General features: G+C 43.9%; 1 protein-coding gene across 3 annotated transcripts; it reads left to right on the top strand.

Annotated features, from left to right (window-relative positions):
- The first annotated feature begins 6,764 nt into the window (after nucleotides 1-6,764).
- On the top strand, nucleotides 6,765-19,568 carry slc39a6 (solute carrier family 39 member 6). 3 transcript variants are annotated; one of them, XM_030403576.1, is made up of 12 exons: nucleotides 6,765-6,918; nucleotides 8,555-8,762; nucleotides 9,851-10,355; nucleotides 10,521-10,677; nucleotides 11,482-11,580; nucleotides 11,677-11,846; nucleotides 12,265-12,465; nucleotides 12,659-12,743; nucleotides 12,886-13,287; nucleotides 13,453-13,533; nucleotides 14,103-14,293; nucleotides 16,809-19,568. In XM_030403576.1, the coding sequence occupies exons 2-12, from the start codon at nucleotides 8,560-8,562 to the stop codon at nucleotides 16,959-16,961; spliced, it is 2,247 nt and encodes a 748-aa protein (XP_030259436.1). In that variant the 5' UTR covers nucleotides 6,765-6,918; nucleotides 8,555-8,559; the 3' UTR covers nucleotides 16,962-19,568. The 3 variants fall into 3 exon arrangements, with proteins under 3 accessions (XP_030259436.1, XP_030259434.1, XP_030259435.1); XM_030403574.1 differs by lacking the exon at nucleotides 6,765-6,918 and adding an exon at nucleotides 6,990-7,366 and having other exon boundaries at nucleotides 16,809-16,961; XM_030403575.1 differs by lacking the exon at nucleotides 6,765-6,918 and adding an exon at nucleotides 7,373-7,887 and having other exon boundaries at nucleotides 16,809-16,961.
- Nucleotides 19,569-19,744: the final 176 nt, after the last annotated feature.

A 19,744-nucleotide genomic window follows, 5' to 3' on the forward strand; every position in this document is an offset into this window, starting at 1 on the left:
CCTGTGTCTCTCCACCTGCACTCATCTCCCTCGTGAGGTTTGTTTGTGTGTCAGCTTGCGTTGTTGGCTCGCTCTTTGTCGGTCCGTCTGTTCAGCTCTCATCCTCTCGTTCCTCCTGTTATCCTGCAGCCTTCGTGTGTTCCCCTGTTTGTTCTCTGTTTTTGTTGTACAGTTTGTCTAAACTCCCTTCACCTGTCGGCCTTTTGTGACCCGTCTGCTTATCTACTTTTGGATTTTGCATCGTTTTGATTACATACAAACGACACGAGGACACACACATCCTTTCTGTCCTTGCATTTGGCTCCTGTGTGAATGTAGACTTGGGCAGCTCCTCTTACTGGATTTGATGGACCAGAAGAGACGACTTCATTCTCGACATTTCGACTTTTTTTCTTGACATGCATAATAATAAAAAAAAGACTTCATTTTCAAACCCCCGGCCCTCAAACTTTCCTGTAGGCATTGAATCAAAAACCTGAGCAACAGATAAAACCCAGAGGTTTCTGTGTGGACGCTGGTTCTGATCCAGGAAACATCAGTTAACATGTCCGTCAGTCGGTCGCTCCGTGGGGGCGGATGTGGACGGATGATCTGCTCTTCAGCTCAGCACGCAGCTAAACAAACCAATCATCACCGACAGGAAAACAACGTGTGTTCGGCAACACATTCATCAGACCGGTTGAGCTGTCGCAGACCAAACTCTGTTCAAAAAACAGCTCATTTTAAGATGCAGTCAGACCTGCTGTCTACACCACCTCTCACCTCACTGACTGGACTGATGTGCAGGTGAGTGGGCGCTCTGTCAGACCGCCGTGTCAACGACTGCATTATTATTCAGATATTCAGCTTTCCTGCGCTGTTTGTTCAGAGGAACAACAGGTTTTATGCATGTGAGTGACATCACGCTGGCTTTTAGCTGAAATTGTTCACCCACACGTTTCTTTTTTACATATTTCTTTCCAGTCATATTCTCAAGAAATGCGCTCAATGTGTAAACAACCCCGACACTGAGATAACCTCAATAAACTCAGTCAATGCTGCTCCATCCTTCCATATTCCTTTTCCACGACCTCTCAGAGGAGAGTAATCGACTCTGATCTGACAGCTTTAGTTACTCATTACTTCTCTCTGCTCCCCGTCTGTTTAACAAGCTTCCTGGTGTCTGATCTAAAATATCCACCTCTCCCAGAAATGTCCATCATGCCTCAGTGAGGCGTTGTGTTGTAAGGCGTCGCCCCCTTGTGGACGTTTAAAGAACCACTGCAGTCACCAGGCGGGACAGACAGCCGAGGACGGACAGACTCGTCACACTAGATGGAGATTATTAGAGACTCTTGGTGTCATCCTGCTCCCATGTGATGAATGTGATTCTGTGATTCTGTCAGAACACCTGGCAGCTCCGTTTTTACTTAAAGACGACATGAAATGAAGCCTTTTAGATCAAATCCCCCGTCAAACTACATGTCATATCCCTGCTGGAGAAACCAGCAGAGACCAGCATATGTTGTGTTTTGGTGCTGGTATGCTGGTCACCAGCATTGGATGTGTCAACAACTTATTTCATATTGCAGAGTATGAGGAGGAGTGAATTTGGCTGTGAAAATCCAATACAGGGCACAGAGTCAGTGAGGTCGTCACAGAACACCAAGTTTATTGAATACAAGCTTCAAACCTGCAAGATTTTGGGCTCATTTGAGGGCACCTGAAACAAACTGCACTATAAATGCAACACTTTGTTTGTTGCTTCCATTTCTCTCACAGGTTTAAGTTAACACAGGTTTTTCTTTTGTATGTACACAAAATAATTTCTTCTTTCAGATGTTGAGCACACATTTGTTAAACTCCATCCAGCTGACAGGTGTGCTAAATCAAGATGCTGATTCAACAGGACTCAGGCACAGGTGTTCCCTGCCAGCATGGGCAGGGAACACCTGTGCCTGAGCATGGGATGCTGGTAATTGGATGCTGGTCACCAGCTTCCTCAGCAAGATCACCAGCAAGACTATGCTGGTAGGCCATCATAATTAATGGGACCTTGCTGGCGGACCAGCTTCTTCATGCTGGTCCGCCAGCTAAACCAGCATCAAACCAGCATCAAAGCAGCATATGCCAGCATAGACCAGCATGGAAATCGTGCTGGTCTATGCTGGTTTTTTCAGCAGGGATGATGTTAAACTATTTAAAGAAATACAAAAATACATTTCCAATCATGTTTTTCTTCCTGTGAACCAATTAAGGGGCAATCTTACATGTAAAGCCTCGAACCAGCGACTTCAGCCAGCAAATATCAACTGAAGAACAGTGACAAAGTATTTTCTTTTTGTATTTTTTTTACTTTGTAAAAGTCCTTACTGGAGTAATGTTCAATCTTCCTCAGTCTCAGCTGCTGTAAATAATCTTTAGTTTGTGGAAGTGTCGGTGTTGGACGAGCTCAGAGACTCGACCATCATCCTCCAGAACTGAAGACATTAAAAAAACAATAGAGGATCAATAAATTAGACGATCTCATCAGTGATGACTGAGAGGAATTATCTTAGTTTGAGTTTATACAATGTTTGTTTTCAGTTCTCCATATTTTACATTTTCAAAGTGTCACATTTATTCTATATATTTATTATCGTAACTTTATTTCGGATTTATTTCCACAATCATGATAATAATAAAAATAATCAGCATCTGGATAATTTAAAGCTGGTTTAACATCTGCATATACTTGGCTGTGAAATATTGGTTTAATGTAATGCTCTGCAAACAGTCGGTTATAAAAGTAGTTTTTAAACAAATATTGGATGTGGTTGTCGTTTTTTCACATCATTTTGATGCCTCTTGAATTATCACTTAAAAAGACTTAAAAGAAAAAGAAAAACAGAAGGTCAAAAACATCTGACGGTCGACTCAAAAAAATGAATCATCCCCATTTTAATCAAAGAACCTCAGAGAACAGAAGCATCAGCAAGCATTCAGATGTTTAAAGGCTAAAATACCACATTTTATAACATGCTGCATATTTAAGTATTATGAAAGAATGTGTTTAAATATCAAAATAAAAGAGTTAATTCATTAATTTGAGCGGCGACGCTGTTTTATAGTCAGCACAGCACTTTGAGCTACATGATCTACTGCTGATGTTTTATTTAATCTGTACTATAACATTTAATGAATTAATTAATTCTCCTTCACCTCAGAAATCAATTAAAGTGCAGTACTCGAGTAAATTAGTTGTGTTTTAAGCCTGATACATTTTTTAAAGCAGTAACATGTCGAGAGACGACGACGCTGCTGTGTGAAGATTCAGCCTGAAGTTAAGCTGCAGTTCACACCTTCCAGGAGCAGAGACACGCCCGACCAGCAGCCCAGCTGAGCCAAAACCAATATTGTTCTTGAGGGCTGGGTGAGATGAGCCCTCGGCTTCTTTTGAACATCAGAGAGGGGAGATGGAGAACTCTCCAGGGGGGCCTTGACCTCCAGGTTCAACCTGTATGTCCAGCAGCTTTACTCCTCTCAGGAGTAAAGCTGCTGTCGAGCCGATTCTTTACAGATCACATCATCACAAGAAGTCCCGCTAGAAGAAGTGCTTCATAAAACATTTATCAAGCTTTCATAAAGGATACAACTCTCTGTTGGTTTATTAATGAACTACACAGTTTTTATCAACCATTTACATTTAAGTTTTATGGACATTAACTGCAACTTTCCAATAAACACTCGTTTATAAAGCCTGTCATTGCTTTTAACAGTGAATTAACTATTAACTCAAGTTTAATTGACTAAAAATGTGTATTAATTATATATCATTGTTTATTTTAATGACATGATAGATATTATAAAGTGTTACCAAATGTATATATATTTAGATATCAAAACTTCGATCTCAGATGTGGTTTTATATTATCGGCCGAGAAACATTTTGAAATAATTGAATCATGTTCGCTTACTTTCTATGAGCTCTGTAGATTCTTTATTTAAATGATTTGTCTAATAATTCCGATATGACCTTTAACAAACAACCGCTGTGAGGGTGACGTTACGACGCCGTTGACTTACACAGTCTATATGTAGAGAGATTAAACTGTGAACAAGCTTGAGTCTAAACAAAACGTGTTGTGTTGTCTGTGAATAAAAACAGCAGACTGATCCTTTAGCCCAGCTTCACCTGGTCTGGTCCGGTCTGTGTGTTTGGCCTTGAGGCCCGTCAGTGTGAACATGTCACCCAGCCCAGGTTGGTCATTAACACAAATCCTGGTAAACATTAGCTGAGTCCAGTGTTGATGCAGCGAGAAGCTCCCGAGGGGACGACGAGCACCTGATCGCTGACGAGAACACATCGCTCACCTCGTGTAACTCTCACATTCAGTATCAACATCGACAACAACACATTTAAAACTTCTGCTGAGGCGAATTAAGTGGTTTAATTCCTTTTTGCTGAGAGCAAAATATGATCTAATCCTCCCATGTTGACTGAGCCGCTGTTTGTTTTGGAGGCGCGTCTGATTACAGATCTGGTGGCAGCTGATTTTAGGCTCAGTGTTTTTATCACAGCTGAGGCATCCAGCTGACTCCAGTGCAGTTACTGTCAGTGCAGTACATGATATACTGGACCAGAAGTATTTTTACACTTAAAGACGTGAAATATGTACAAATGATACGTTTAAAGCCTTCAAAATCAACAGATTATGAAGAATTCTCTGTTTTGATCATGGTTGTGTGTTGTGTTGCAGATTTATCTGCTGAAGTTAGCATGCTAACTAGCTAGCACTTAGCCATTTTGTACCTCAAGAATTGAAAGCCCGATATCGGACGACACCATTACTCCTCCGATGCTTCTAGCATCCAGTCTGGTGACAATCAGCTAAACCAACCACTATCTGCACAGTTAACTGAGCTTTCTAGCTAGCAGCAGTTAGCGGCTACATTTGGAGATATTCAACAGGTGGCCAGTTCTCACGTTTCCTGTCATATGTTCAGCTGTACTGCCAATAAAGCCGATAAAAGGCAAAAAAAAACCCAAAACAAGTGAAGAAATCATATTAAAATTAGCAAATTTTTGTCCTAAAGCTGCAGAGACGGAGCAGGAAACAGAACCGGGTCTGACTCAGGTGTGCAAAATGTCTGCGGGCTGTATGACCAGATGTTTACTCTGCGGAATAAAAGTGCAGCTCAAACACACCATGTCGATTCCCTCCGGTCTGAAACTACAATTAAAATGACTTTACAACTTTGCTTCCATCTTTCTTTGTAAAACAAAGCCTCGTTTCAGACTGTAAAGTTATAGAGCCAGTTAAAGACAAAAAAAGTAATCATGTTGAAAAAAATCTAAATTATTAAATAAAAAGTCATAATTTATATAACTATTATGACTTTTTCCCTTTCATTTTGTCTCTTTGTCTCATAATAATGTCTTACTGTGGGAAGGATAAACTTTCATCATCTCTTTTTTCTTGAAGTGGCAGAACTGGGCCTCCAGAACCGTCGTCCCTATCCGAACAGCCCAAGTTCTTCATGAAAACGTGTTTCTTTGAGCTTATTTCAAATAATTAACACAAATAAAACTCATTTCATCAAAAACGCCTGTGATTTCAGTAATGGTTGCTGGTGATGTCAGCTCCTCTGACTCCATCAGAACTGGACCCTGGTTCTTCCTCCTCACCTTTTTAACAGACAGGTGATCTGAGGGCTCAAACTATTAACCAGAGGGAGTCATGGATCTTTCCCAGGACTCTAAACTAATTCTGAGTTTCGACATCCTTCTGAATTAATCCCCTTCCCCTCTTCTTTCCCACAGACCTGGACACTGGCGGTGCCGTCACATGCTACCAAAGCCCAGTCACATGTTCTGTTCTGCATCACTGTCATCCTGCACAGCAGCAGCAGCATCCCAGTCCTCCCGTGCTGCCTTCAGGCACTGCTGGGACAAAACATCCTCCCACCTTCTCTGGTGGTTGCTCTGCATCAGTGATGATGATGACTGTATCGAACATATATTTCATATATCTTGACCTAATTTATACATTTTTTAAAAAAGAAAGACAAAACAATCGTCTCTCGTTCACTTGAAGGAGTCGTCTCACAGATCTACCTGAGAAGAAGTCCTACAACCTGCAAATATGTTCCGGTCCCCTCGTCTCCAACTCAGTGTATCTCTCTTGTATTTGTTTTTGCTTAAATGGCTGAAATACGGATCACGTCTTGTTCTTCGACATGATATACATCAGTAAATACCCCATGTGTAAATTAGAAAGCTTTTCCGTGTCTAAGGGAACCAGGAAGATGCTATCTTCTGGTTTTACCTTTAAAAGAAGGTCTTCAAATAAGAACCAAAATCGTGTCCCCGGCCTACAGATCCAACGTGTACGTGCAGAAATGTGTTTGAAGAGATCAGGCAGCTGTTAATAGAGGATCCCTGAAGATGAGTCGACAAATTAAGGAAGAATTAGTACATGTCTGAGTGATGTGAAGTCAGTAATAAAATACTCTTTTATTCTAAGAGAGGCTGAGTAAAGGTTATTTTAAATGTGGCTCTTGTACTTCAGATTTTAATCTCCTCTACCTTCAGTTTTTCTAAACATGGCACTTACAGGACTCGCATAACACAAAGTCTGTTTTGCCAACATGAGTTAAAAATAACATAATAACAATACAAAAATAGACACACCTGTTTCACGTGTTGGTTTAAAGTATGCGCTGGAGGCCTAACAAAGCTTTTATTCCGCCCTCCCCTCCTCCCCCCCCTGAGGGCTTTGAGAAGCTTTACATCCTCCCTTCTTACACACCCGGCAGAGCGTCTCTCAGAATTCCGACGGGCCTTGGAGGCAGCACACAAACCACATCCATCCTTCTTCACTACCGGAGCGGACCGAGCGGCACCGTGAAGCCTTCACACAGCACCCGGAGCGGATCCGAACAGCACTTACGTCCACAGTGAGTTGTGTTCCAGGCGTGTAGCAGCGGGTGTTGTTGGTGTGTGTGTCCGGGCGGAGGTGCAGCGTGTCGGCTCCGCACGGCGGCGGCAGCGGCTGGCGGCAGTTTCCGGGTTTCCGTCTTTGTGCACACGGCACCGGGCTGGTGCAGAGCGCAGAAACCCAACGTGTTACTGTTTACCTCCAGCGAGTGTGTGTGTGTGTGTTTCTGGGGGAAGACGGACACACATGGCCGGTACTGACCGACTGGATGTTTGTGTGGCGGCCGTGAGCTGAGGTCGAGTCCCGGCAGCAGCACGAGGCCCGAGTCGCGAGCCGGGCCGCAGCCACCTGACCGGAGCCATCTGTCAGCATCCGCCGAAAAACCTGACGATTAACAGCGGCTAGCAGCGCTGCTAACGCGGCTAAAACACTGTCAGACCCCGGGGAGGCGACGGAGCATCGACCCTGTCAGTATCACCGGCAGCTGCTCTTTAACAGCGTCTCTGTTCCCGCTGAAAGATGAGCTCCTCGTTTAGTTAAAATAGCTGTTTCCAGACACCCACAAACATGCGTCTGTATGAGCCGTGCGCCAGACCCCATTCAGAAAACCTCTAAGTTTAATACAATGTCACGTCACATGATGACAGCCGTCTCAACGTAACTGAATTTTTTCATAATCCAGTTAATCAGACTCGTGTCTTTAATTCGGCTCAACATCCAACAAACTAGACAACAACTTTAACCGTTTCCTCACCCAGCTAACTGGGTCCATCTGTCTTCTCACAACACCGCCGTCTGTGGGTTGTAATTTGGTTTATGTGGCGGATAATGAGATCAGCTTCTTGTGATCACACCGGATTTGATTAATAATTGATGTTTTATAGTAATCCCACATCCAGAATTAGCCATAATCCGTCATTCACACGTCGTCTGGTTAAAGTTTTCCATTGTGTAACAGCGTGAAGTCCCTGAAAGCAACGTCAGACCTGTGAGTGTGTGTGTGTCAACTTAAACCACAGTGTTTACTTCAGATGATTCATTATAATCTATATTACCGTAGACAGAAGACATTTGATCTGCAGAGAGTAGTTTAGTTTATACTTTAAAGTTCATGATCATCAGGCGTGTGTGCAAATGTTGTGATGCTTGTGTTTAATTATCAATTTCTTATTTTAGTTACACTTGTTTGTAGTGAGTAGGTGTAAATTACCACAATAATTACTAATTCCTTCTGTGCTCCCCGCTACATGAGGGCAGTGTTGTGCTTTTGGTTGTAACGCTGCAGATAAAGATTCTAAACAAACATGAACACGAGGAGTTGTTATAAAGGAAGTGGTAGTAGGTGTTAGTTCAACGTATCATCACAACACTGTAATATCTCCAGCCCTGCTTGAGTTATCTGACTCCCAAACCCTGAAACTGAACCCGGTCAATGTTTTTGTACGTTTGCTTAAATCTTTGCATGATTGTGATGACTGTACTCGTCAGTTTAGTGTTTTTATCTTTTGTATTATTGCAAAAAGTCTTGTTTTTAATGTTCAGTTGGGAATAATTGATAGAAAAAACAACAGACGTGATGCACAGTAATTCAGACGTGAGTGTGAAACGTCTTGTGACTGTTTCTGAACTTCCCTTTTTTTTTTTTTTATTCTCAGAGACGATGGAGGAGAAGAAGAGTCGACACATCGCGGTCGTGATGTTTCTCCTCGCCGTGAGTTTGTCCAGCGGCGGCGGGTCGACCGGTTCCGACTGCAGCACGACCACCGCGGAGACCAACAGGGCGAAGCGTTTACTGTCGGCCGTGGTGGACACGCAGAGAGCCAAGGAGAGTCAGAAACAACACCTGGAGGCTCTGTTCAACAGGTGAGCTCCTCACAGTTTAACACTCAGTCACCCTGACGCTGCGATCACATGAAGCTTTCTGACGGTTCAACACCGAACTGGAGAAAATATCATGGAAACAATTCTGATTTGTTGCTTTAAATCCAATACAGATATATAGATATCAATACCAACATCAATTCTGCTGATCGGTGCCATTCTTTATCCACTTATTGACTCCTGATTATCTTCTGTGTGGAGGGAAAGAAAAACAGGGGGGCGTCACTACAGCTGTGTTATTGTTTCTCAGTGTGAGCACATTGAAGGAACAGCAGGAAGAAGCTGCCTCAGGTGTGCAAACGTCCCGTGTTTAACCGCTGCGAGCTGTAGCAACAGTAAGTTAGTCACCATCATAAAGTAATGAAATGAAGAAAAACAATTCACTGTTATTCAGGTTTTTTTTGTTGTCAGACGAGCCCTGCTGAGCCTGCTGGGCGATGACGTCATTATAACGCCATGTTGACCTTCAGTAACGGTCGCAGGTCGTCAAACACAGCTGAGGGAGAATCCGGCTGGTGGCAGGCTGGATGTCAGAGTGAACGTGTGGTTTATAGGGAACCGATCTAAACATGGATGATATAGAGAGTCATCCGTCTGCAAGCGAGCGGCGGTGACACCTCACGCCTGCAGCCAATCCGTAATCAGCATCCGTCTCCTCCTCAAACACGTGTGTGTTGTTGCAGATCAATACTCAGCTCACGTCTGTGCAGGAAACCTGAGAGAGTGTTCAGCTCTCAGGACTTCTGTAGCTTCTAACTGAATCTTTTTAGTTTCTCTCGTCCATCTGCTGCGTTTCACTGATTCACTGCGTTCAGGGACTGCTGCTGAAAACATTTCCTGTAATGCTGCTTCAAAATAAAAGACAGTAGTAAAAAGTGATAGTCAGTGAGACGTGTTTGTAACTGAATTAGCGCAGCCTCTTTGCTAGCGGTGACACTTCGAGATATAAACTGTTTCCTTCATGTAAATGTTTTATATTTAAAGTCTTTGTTGGTGAGTTTGTGCATTAACAGCAGGGACGTCTCCTCTGGACGTTTGCTTGAATACATAATGACGTTTAACTGTTTCAGATACGGTGAAAACGGCACCATCTCTCTGGCCGGGTTAAAGCGTCTCTTGGAGAACGTGGGGCTGGACCGCATCAGGAACGTCATGGTGCAACATCACGAGCAAGCCGGTCACCACGCCCACCATCATTATCAACATCATCATCATCACCACCACGAAGACCCCCATCAAAACCATCCTCACGACGACTCGCATCACCACAAACACGTCCACGCCGAACCATCACCGGCCAAAAAGTTCCCAAAGAGCCCTGAAGCCGCCAAAGACCAGGACATCCATGACGGCCTGGACGACAAGAAGACGGCGGCTCAGGAGGTGGGCGCCACGGCGGCGTACAGCGCCCAGCTGGTGGTGAAACCTGAAGTAAATAAGAGCCAAGATGGCAGCACAGAAACTGCCAACCTAGTTGTCAGCCGGGAGAGTCGCCACGTCCACGACCACGACCACGATGAACATGAACGTGAACACCAGGATCTCCCTGACAACGACAGTGTGGACAGCACAGAGGTAGGACACAAACGTCTTACGTCCAGCTGTGAGTTTCAGTATCAAATGTACAAAAAAACTGGAACATTTTAATCAGGGAACCAGATTAAATTAACAACATCCTGTAAAAGCCTGACTGTCTCTCCGTGTGTGTGTCATTGCTCAGTATTTGTGTTTCGCCTGCAGTGTCTGAGCGCCTCCAGCATCCTCTCCTCACACGGGATGTCTCAGGAGGCGGGAATGTCTGTCAGCGACTTCAGCTTCCTCTGCCCCGCCCTCCTCCACCAGATCGATGGCGAAGCGTGCATCCTGCATGTTCGCACCACAGAACGCGCCGAGAGAGGTAGGAGAATATCAGTGGAAGGAGTCTACTCATTCTTTAATAAATAAATACAAACGTGTCGGTCCAGTAGGGAAATGTTCCAGTAAGACAACAGCCGGCGGTGGAGACGATCAGGAGACTCTGCAGAAACACTCAGTTCGTCCAGTTAGATCCGTAAACTCGTCGCTTAAACGTGGATACAGCCGATCACACAAGACTCATGATATAAAAAGTAAAAAAGTGATGCGTCGTTATCGAGCCAGCGTCTGTGTGTCGGTGCCATGAGCAGCCACAGGAAGTATTTCTTCAAAATAAAAGAGGAATCAAGTGATGGTTCAAAGCACCTTATTCTGAAAAGTCAAGCTCAAGAATTCATCGAATAAATACCATGAAGTAAAACATAAAACAGGATAAAATAATGAAGTTGTGACATTTGCTTCAGGTTTAAGGTCAGAGGTTAAACACACTGTGACCTCACAATATTCTGTAGAAAATGTTTCTATTCTAGTTCTTAACTGTTACGTGTCTGCTGACTGACACACCTGTCAGAGTATTCAGGTGCACTTCAACAGTCCAGATCCTCCAGTTTATACAGGTAACGACCAGGCAGACTGTCTACACAAAGTGTTACGTGTGTGTTTGTGTGTCAGCCTCTTATTTGTATAAATAAAAGCCGGTCAGGCTGCAAGTTTGGATTTCTGAGAGTGACTGAAGCTCGTGTTTGACCCAAAACACATTTTATCATCAGAACACTTTTATGGTAGTTTTGTATTTTGATGTGGCAAAACAAAGATGGATCAAAGTCTTTTTTATTTTGATTTCCAGACCATAAACACGATCACGGTCACCACGGTGACCACAACAGCTCGCACCACGACCACGGCGAGCGCTCCGGTGGAGAAAGTGGCAAAAGCATCACAACAGGTGAGCTGACATCACATCACTGTTAAGGATTCATGTAGGTGTTTCTGGAGGACGTCTCGGGGAGCTGAAGTGTTTTTTCTGACGGCTCTGTTGCAGCGTGGGTCGGCGGCTTCGTCTCCATCACCATCATCAGCCTGCTCTCCCTGCTCGGCGTCATCCTCATCCCGCTCATGAACAAAGTTTTCTTCAACTTCCTCCTCAGCTTCCTGGTGGCGCTGGCTGTCGGCACGCTGAGCGGCGACGCCTTCCTTCATCTCATCCCCCACGTGAGTCGACTGGACGACCAGATGTTTGCAACTGGAAGTTCTAGTTTGCAGAAAGCTCACACCAGATGTCTTGTAGCTGCCTCAGGTTGTCGCTCCTCTCGGGTTGAATTTAAATTTAGCTCCGATCAGAAATGCAAATAATTCTTCTGCATCTGTTCGGCCTTTCTCAGTACAGGAACCTGAAGATCTGTAGGTTTTGGGTCTTTTGATGTGTAGTTGTGAAGAGGTTCTTATATCTTAGTCAGTGTGTTACCTGCAGTAGGTCTCCTCATGTCAGACCAAACTTAGAGAAAAGGAGGCGTTTAAAGACCTGGTTCTGACTCGGTGTAAACTTAAGTGTCAGTTTGTTCTCCAGCTGCCTTCTGTCGTCCGCCTCGTCTCATCCATGCCTTTCTGTGTTTCTGTGCCGGTGCTTCAGTCTCAGAGAGGCGTCTCTCAGCACCACGAGGTTCCAATGATGAACTTCACTGAGGGACATCACCATCACCATGACGACGGGGAGGAGGAGGACCTGGACGGGGTCTGGAAAGGCCTGACGGCTCTGAGCGGAGTCTACTTCATGTTTCTGATCGAACACTTCCTGACGCTGGGAAAAATGTACAAAGACAAGAAACAGAAGGTCAGAGTCGGATCCGATTTCTTTTCATGTTTGCTTCTTTACACTGTCATCTGTACTAATTGATCTAAACTAATCGATCTACTGTGTTTTATTATATTTACTGGTGTGATATTTATTATTAGGTGGAAACAAGTGGCGCTGATTGTTGTTTTTTCAGTTGTATGAAATAAAAGTGTTCCTGCCGTCCTCACAGATCCAGAAGAAGTGGGATCAGAACGACAAAGCGGATCCAGAGAAGCAGCCGGCTCTGGAGGAGAGCGACCTGAAGCCGACTGAAGGTGAGACAAAACATCCAGTGGTGGTCCGATTTAATGTAGGAACAGTAAAGTTGTGTCGCGACATGACGGATGTTCATCTTCAGTCAAACGTACCTGTTGGAGACCAAAATCAAAGTATCTATTATTGTCTTTCTTTCTCCAGATGTGGAGACGAACGGCGCCGGTATGTACGGCGACCACTCGAGCAGCCTGCACGCCGGCGGGTTGGCGGAGGAGGAGCAGTCGATGCTGGCGCCGCAGGTGTCCGTCGTGTCTTCGCAGGGTTACGCCGAAGCGTCGGGGGCGGCGGCCTACACCGACGAGGACTGCGAGAACAAATGCCACTCGCACTTCCACGACACGGTGGGCCAGGCCGACGACATGCACCACCACCACCACGACTACCACCACATCCTGCACCACCACCACTCCCAGAACCACCACCCTCACAGCCACTCGCACTCCTACTCGGAGGAGCACTTCCAGCAGGCCGGCGTGGCCGCGCTCGCCTGGATGGTCATCATGGGAGACGGACTGCACAACTTCAGCGACGGCCTTGCGATCGGTCAGTGGGTGTTACTGGTGGTCTCAGAGCGGAGCTGGGCGACAGTTTCATTATTTAAAAATGTGAAACTGTTTTAAGCCTGAGTTGGTTGAATCATGATGTTGTTGCCATGATGAGAATGTTTCCGTGCTCATGACTGTTTGAATGTTTGCCGTCGTCCTGCAGGAGCCGCCTTCACTGAGGGTCTGTCCAGCGGTCTCAGCACCTCTGTGGCTGTTTTCTGTCACGAGCTGCCTCATGAGTTAGGTAAGACCTTCAGCGGAACATTCATCTGCAGGAGTTACTGCATATAAAACCTATGAATACTTTCTCACAGCGTTCTCTTGATATTTATGTGTCTTATTGATTATTTTTCCTCTTTGGATGGAACCAGGCTGGCCGTTACCAACTGTTTCCAGTCTTTATGCTAAGCTAAGCTAACCAGCTGCTGCTCTAGCTTCCTATTACCACAAGGACACAAAGTCAAATCAGTGTTAATAGGACTCTGTTCAAATGTCTTCACAGTGTCTGAAATGTCAAACTATTCCTTTAATAAAAACACAAACTTTATTTCTAATAAAGGGACTTTTTAATCCCAGAAGTTAAAGATGAATCTCTGAGCTCTGGATCAGAATCAGAATCTGGTGAGACTCTGATGAGGTGTTGATTCCTCCAGGACTCTCTTCTCCTCGACAACTTCTTCTGTTGTGTTTTATTGACCTCTAGTGGCAGAAGTGACATATTGCGCGTTTATTAAAGTGAGGAAAGAAATATGAAGTCATGAGGAAATGTTTTGCTTCATGTTGTGATCATCAGATCTCTGCTCTGTCTGCCAGGTGACTTTGCGGTGCTCCTGAAGGCCGGTATGACGGTGCGTCAGGCCATTCTGTATAACGTGTTGTCGGCCATGATGGCCTACCTGGGCATGGTGACCGGGATCTTGATCGGACACTACGCAGACAACATCTGCATGTGGATATTCGCCCTGACAGCCGGGCTCTTCCTGTATGTGGCGCTGGTGGACATGGTGAGTCAACGGCAAACACAAACATGCACGTCAGGACGCTGTTTCCCTCGAGCAAAGTTTAGTTTCTGCAGTTATTTAGGAGAGCAAGTGGTTGCTGCAGGGTTTTTGTCACCTGAACAGCAGTTTGAGAATACTTTTCTTCTCCGGGGAAGTTTCAAAACAACACAGCTTCTCTTCTGCGTCTCAATAGATCGGAATGTCGCCACTGATTTTCACAAATTGATCCGATTCAGTTAATTAAATTGAGGATGTTTCTGAGCAAACTAAAACTGGAAGTTGTACAAAGAACCTTCTCACAAATATCACATTTTATCAACGACTTTTGTTTAAAGGCTGCCAACGAATAAATAAAAGTGATATTGATGTGCATCATGAGCTTATGCTTAATTAGATGATGCATAAGGACCTTATTTTCCTCTGAGAACAGTTTGTTTACTGACTTATTGAAACAGTTTGTATTGTTACCTTATTAATATTGTCAAAATTATAATTCAGAGGTTGATTTTCGTCTACAGACCTACACGGTGCTGCTTTAATGCATCTTTTTTTATATCATTTTTTGTCTTTTTTTCTCAAGAAGAGTTGTGTAGTTTACTGCAGCGCGAAGCTTAATATCAACAACCACAACAATAATAGCTAATAATAGCTCTAGCGTAAGAATCATCAGAATCACCTGTGAAAACATGTAAAAGTCCCAAATTACAAACGATGGAGGGTTATGAAGTGAAAGCAGTGAAAAATAACTATTCAGAGGTTTTGAACAAACAGAGATTGTGTGTGTGAACGCTGACGGAGTGAATCAGGTGAGAGAGGAGAAGTGAAACCGCTCTGGTCCAGTCAGCAGCATCTGTTCTGTCCACTCAACACGTCTCACCGACTCACTGTGTGACTCTCAGCGGTGCTTCAGCTCAGAGAGCAGCAGCCTTCAGGAGCAGCTGACCTCTTCACACACACACACACACACACACACACACACACACACACACACACACACACACACACACACACACACACACACACACACACACACACACACTGAGCTGTCACAAAGCGCTGCTGTCTCGTCTTGTGTTGCTCTCCGCTGCCCTCTGGTGGCCGCCGCTCTGCGCTGCGCTCTGATGCTTCAGCTTTCAGTTTGTTTCAGTGTCAGAGCACATTTTGATCGTCTCCCTTCTTTCCTTCATGACGGCGGCACTCGAGCTGCAAGTTAGTGCAAAACCTGCTGACTCATGTTGTCCCAGCTTGATTTAGAAGTTTTCCTTCAAAGCCTCGATTTTAAAAGCAGCTGATATTACTGCCTGTAATGACCAACACAAAGCAAAACTGAAGGATTCTGACTCTGACTGTTACACCCTCCTGTACAAGGAGCACCATCCTGTAGAGGTGTGACGGAGCTCAAACCAACAACCTCACGATGAGTTCGGAGACGCTGCGGCCCTGCAGGATTTCTGAGACTCTTTTTGTGGATTGTTTCACGCTAAAATGTCTCATTTCACAGCAGCTTCTCTAAACAACATACAATGCATGTTGTGATGTTTGAAGGCATCGTGCTTCTGCACCGGAGATAGTTGTCGTGTTTCCGGGTTTTCCGTGATATCTCAGAGACGTCCAACGGTCTCAAAAACATCTGAGTGGTCAAATGTCTCTGTGACCTCATTAAACACATTTTCTTGACCATTACTCAGTGTAATTGTTGGTCAACTGATGCTGCTGAAGCCAAAAACTGAACAATCAATAAGATCAAACCTGTAGTTGCGACCAGAGCGGGGAACCCTGGCTCAGTGTATTCATGACACTCCCTTCTTCACATCTCCCGATCACCAGCAGCAGCAAAGTGTTTTAAAGGTTTAATTTAAAACACAAACAGAAGTGCTGCCAGTCTGCCGGACGCAGAGCGAGGAGAACACACAGGAAGTGGGAGGAGCCAGCCTCTAAACTTCTGGTTGGAGGCTGGAACCAATCAGCTCCCTCAGACAACCTGCAGTCATAATTCACTCAGCCAATCGCACAGTAACACAGGGAACAAGACAGAGGGGTTAAATCAGAGGAAATATTAAACATTCATGTAAAATGATCATGTGACCTCGGGGAGTGTTACACCTGCAGATCAGAGAGCTTTATGGAGCCAGGCTAGCAGTTTCCCTCTGCTTCCAGTCTTTGTGCTAAGCTACGTCTTCTTAAATCGTGTTCTGACCACATTTGATGCGCTACACTCGCTGTCTGCGCTGAATCTGTTGCATCGGACCACGTACCCGCCAGCTGTGCACCAGAGACCAAATGAAAGACCTAAACACTCACATAAAAGATTAGAAGAGTTTCAAATTGTGATGTTTAGATGATTTTTAGTGGAAGAGTCAAACAGCAGGTAGTCGTGGCCTCAGCGATGGTGATCTTCTTCCTGTCAGCTGACATGTTATTAAAGTATTTGGAGTAAAAAGAAATGTATTGTTAGACAGCTCTTGATTTCAGCCCGGTGGATCAACCGCTCACCGTCACGTGTCGTTTTCTTCTTCAGGTGCCGGAGATGTTGCATAACGATGCCGGGGATCACGGCTTCAGCCACTGCGGCTTCTTCCTCCTGCAGAACGCCGGCATCCTGCTGGGCTTCTGCATAATGCTGCTAATCGCCTTGTTCGAGCACAAAATCCAGCTGGACCTGGGCTACTGAAGGAGAGGAGCTGCATCTCAGCGGCTCCTTCAGACGTGTAACATACTTTTATTTCTTGTAGACAGAGCAGTTACTTCAGTTTAGTTTGTATTTACACAGGAAGTTGAAACAGGAATGTTCTGTAGGAAGTTACATATTTAATTCCATATTTTTTTTAACCGTTACGTCTGATTTCTTTTTCTCTTATTAATCTGCTGAGTTGAAGTGTTTCTGCTGCTGAGTCGAACCACGTTAGTATTCCAGTCCATACTCAAAGTGCCATAACAGCGACTGGACTGAGTAACAAGTTACACTTTAAAATCCTCCTGCAAGTTCTGTTAGGTCAACATTTTTATACCATGAGCTAATTAATAAGTATGAGAAACCACCAAATATTCACATTTTAGAGGCTGGAACCACAAAAGTGTTGTCGTTTTTGTTTGGCGATGAAGCCATTAAAGGAGCAGTTCACCCAAAAAGTAAAACCCAGTCATCATCTCCTCCCTCAGAGTTGTCGGATGTCAGATGAAGTGTCGTAGTTCACAAAACATTCCTGAAGCGTCGCAGCGTTCTGCTGAACAACTGAAGCGGCTGGTGAACCAAAAACAGCTCGTCCACTGTAATCCAGTGTCCTGTTTAACACACTGTTTACACTCACTCACACTTTATTGATCTAAACATGTCACATATTACAAATACAGCTGCTCGTGGAGAAAGTCACCAGACTCCCTTAACAAATGTCTCAATTTAGTGAGTTGTTGAGTTGGAGACACTTTATAAACTCTGTCCATCATGTTGGGAGCTTAAAACTCCTCACATAATAATAACAACTATAATAATGTGAAGGTTCAGTTAAACGAGCAGGAAGTCTGTCCGATTAGTCGACCAGCCTGATTAGCTGAAAATGAACTTTCACGATTCATGTTCTAAATAAAAGACTTCTTTTGATTGGCAGTTTAAAAATGATAAAAGGAAAAATATCCATGATGGTGAGAGGACAGAGAGACGCAGCTGTGGAACAGTTACAGTGATGAGATCTCTGCTGCTTGTTCAGGGAGCGCATTAAAGCCCAGATTTGTTTCATCTTTCTAGATGTTAAATCTGTTAATAACATCATGCAGAGACGATATTTAATTTCATCGTGCATTATAGTTTAAACGACAAACTTCTTCTGACTTTTAGCGACTACCTCGACGCACAAACTGGTTCTTCTGGCCGTCAGCAGCAGCGGTGACTGTCTGCACTGTGACGTCACCGTGTGTAAAGACAAATACACTGTTCAACATCTGAAAGCAAATCAAAAAGACTCAGCAGGGAAACAGTTAGCTGTGTTTTTAAAAGTGTTTTTAATTTATTTCATTGTTAGCTGAAGGGTTGATGTGGCAGCTCAACGCTGATTCAGAGAAAACTAATATTTTTGTTTAATAACTTTGTGTAATCTTTGTTACAATATTTCTTCTGTTGGGTTACAAACACACAGATGTCAATATGTCTTTCTTTTGTTTTTTTTACGAGGCTGCTCTGATGTCGAAGGTCAAATAACAAGTTTCCCTCACAGGTCGAGAAAAAGTTATTTTCTGACCTTTAGAAAAAAAAGTCATGAACTTCACTGTGTATATGACGTGTACAATATTCTGCTGTATGTATATATTTATGTAACATGCTGTTAAAGTATGTGTTTCATTGACTTCAGTTGTTGACTGTGGTTTGACTCCATGTGCTGTTTGTTGTGAAGAGTGTCGGTTTCATCAGATTCAACTAGAACCAAAAGAATCACATGACAGGGTGGGAACCTGCTGACGGAGGTGGATTAAATCAATAAAACAGCTCACAATACAATCACACAGCTCTGCAGGGAACGTTCACCGTCTGAATGTTGTCGTGGAGCTGCTGGTTTGACTCTCTGGTCGTCTTTGAGGCTGCAACTTGTGTGAAAACTAAAAAAAAAGATCTCATCGAACAGAATCATCAGGCTCCAACTGAGATGATGTAATAAGACAGGAGGAAGTCTAAAAACATCAGGACAACATCTGTGTTAAAGTGGAAGAGGGGCACATTTCAGACGTTAAATTAAAGCCTTTATTTATTCTAATTCATTGTAAAGCTCCTCCCTCTCAGTTCCAGACTTCCTGGGATGTGAAATGGAGCTAAAGACAGTTTGTCACTCGTGTTGTCATGATGATAAAATGCAGGAAAAAGAAAAATGTGTTAAAACATTAAACCAAGTTGCGAGTTGAAGCGCTTGAATGTTGAGAATATTTTATATTCCGCTCCGTGAGTAACATGTGAAAACATCTCAAGCCTCATTTTGTTCATATTGTCGTGTACTTGCACACATGTGTGTTACAAAATATTTGTTTTATTTAAATCACTTAAATGTTTCCCTCTATAAAAAAGGTCACCTTCAGGGACCAACACCGACTCTCGACGCTGCAGTTTCTGATCTTTACAAACTTTTTGTGGCCTCAGAATTGACCGTCGAGTTCAAACTGTAAAAACAGTGTTTCTGTTATTTTGTCCACCCCTGTATTGATCCGCTGACAGCAGTGACCTTCAGGCAGCTGTGATGTCGACTCACTTTGCTCTTTGACATTCCTGAACACAAATAAAGTCGCACAGTGAAAGATGGTTTCATGTTTCCTTGCTCATCCTGAACAACGCAGAGCTGAAAACTTCCAATTGTCAGTTCAACTTTAATACACATATTTGTGGATTATATTCAAAACTCTGCTGAATGTTGAACAGCTGAGAATGAACTGAATAAGTTTGGTCATTAGACACGTTAACCGTTAAGTGTTGTGAAT

This window comes from Sparus aurata, chromosome 21 (assembly GCF_900880675.1).
Source record: "Sparus aurata chromosome 21, fSpaAur1.1, whole genome shotgun sequence".
NCBI lineage: Eukaryota > Metazoa > Chordata > Actinopteri > Spariformes > Sparidae > Sparus > Sparus aurata.

What these genes read in the sequence shown, in the direction of transcription:
- slc39a6 (XM_030403576.1), top strand. Translation starts at nt 8,560, where the DNA reads ATGGAGGAGAAGAAGAGTCGACACATCGCGGTCGTGATGTTTCTCCTC. An exon ending in CAGCGACGGCCTTGCGATCG is followed by an intron (nt 13,288 to 13,452) that starts GTCAGTGGGTGT and finishes GTCGTCCTGCAG; the next exon opens with GAGCCGCCTTCACTGAGGGT. An exon ending in ATGTGGCGCTGGTGGACATG is followed by an intron (nt 14,294 to 16,808) that starts GTGAGTCAACGG and finishes TTTCTTCTTCAG; the next exon opens with GTGCCGGAGATGTTGCATAA.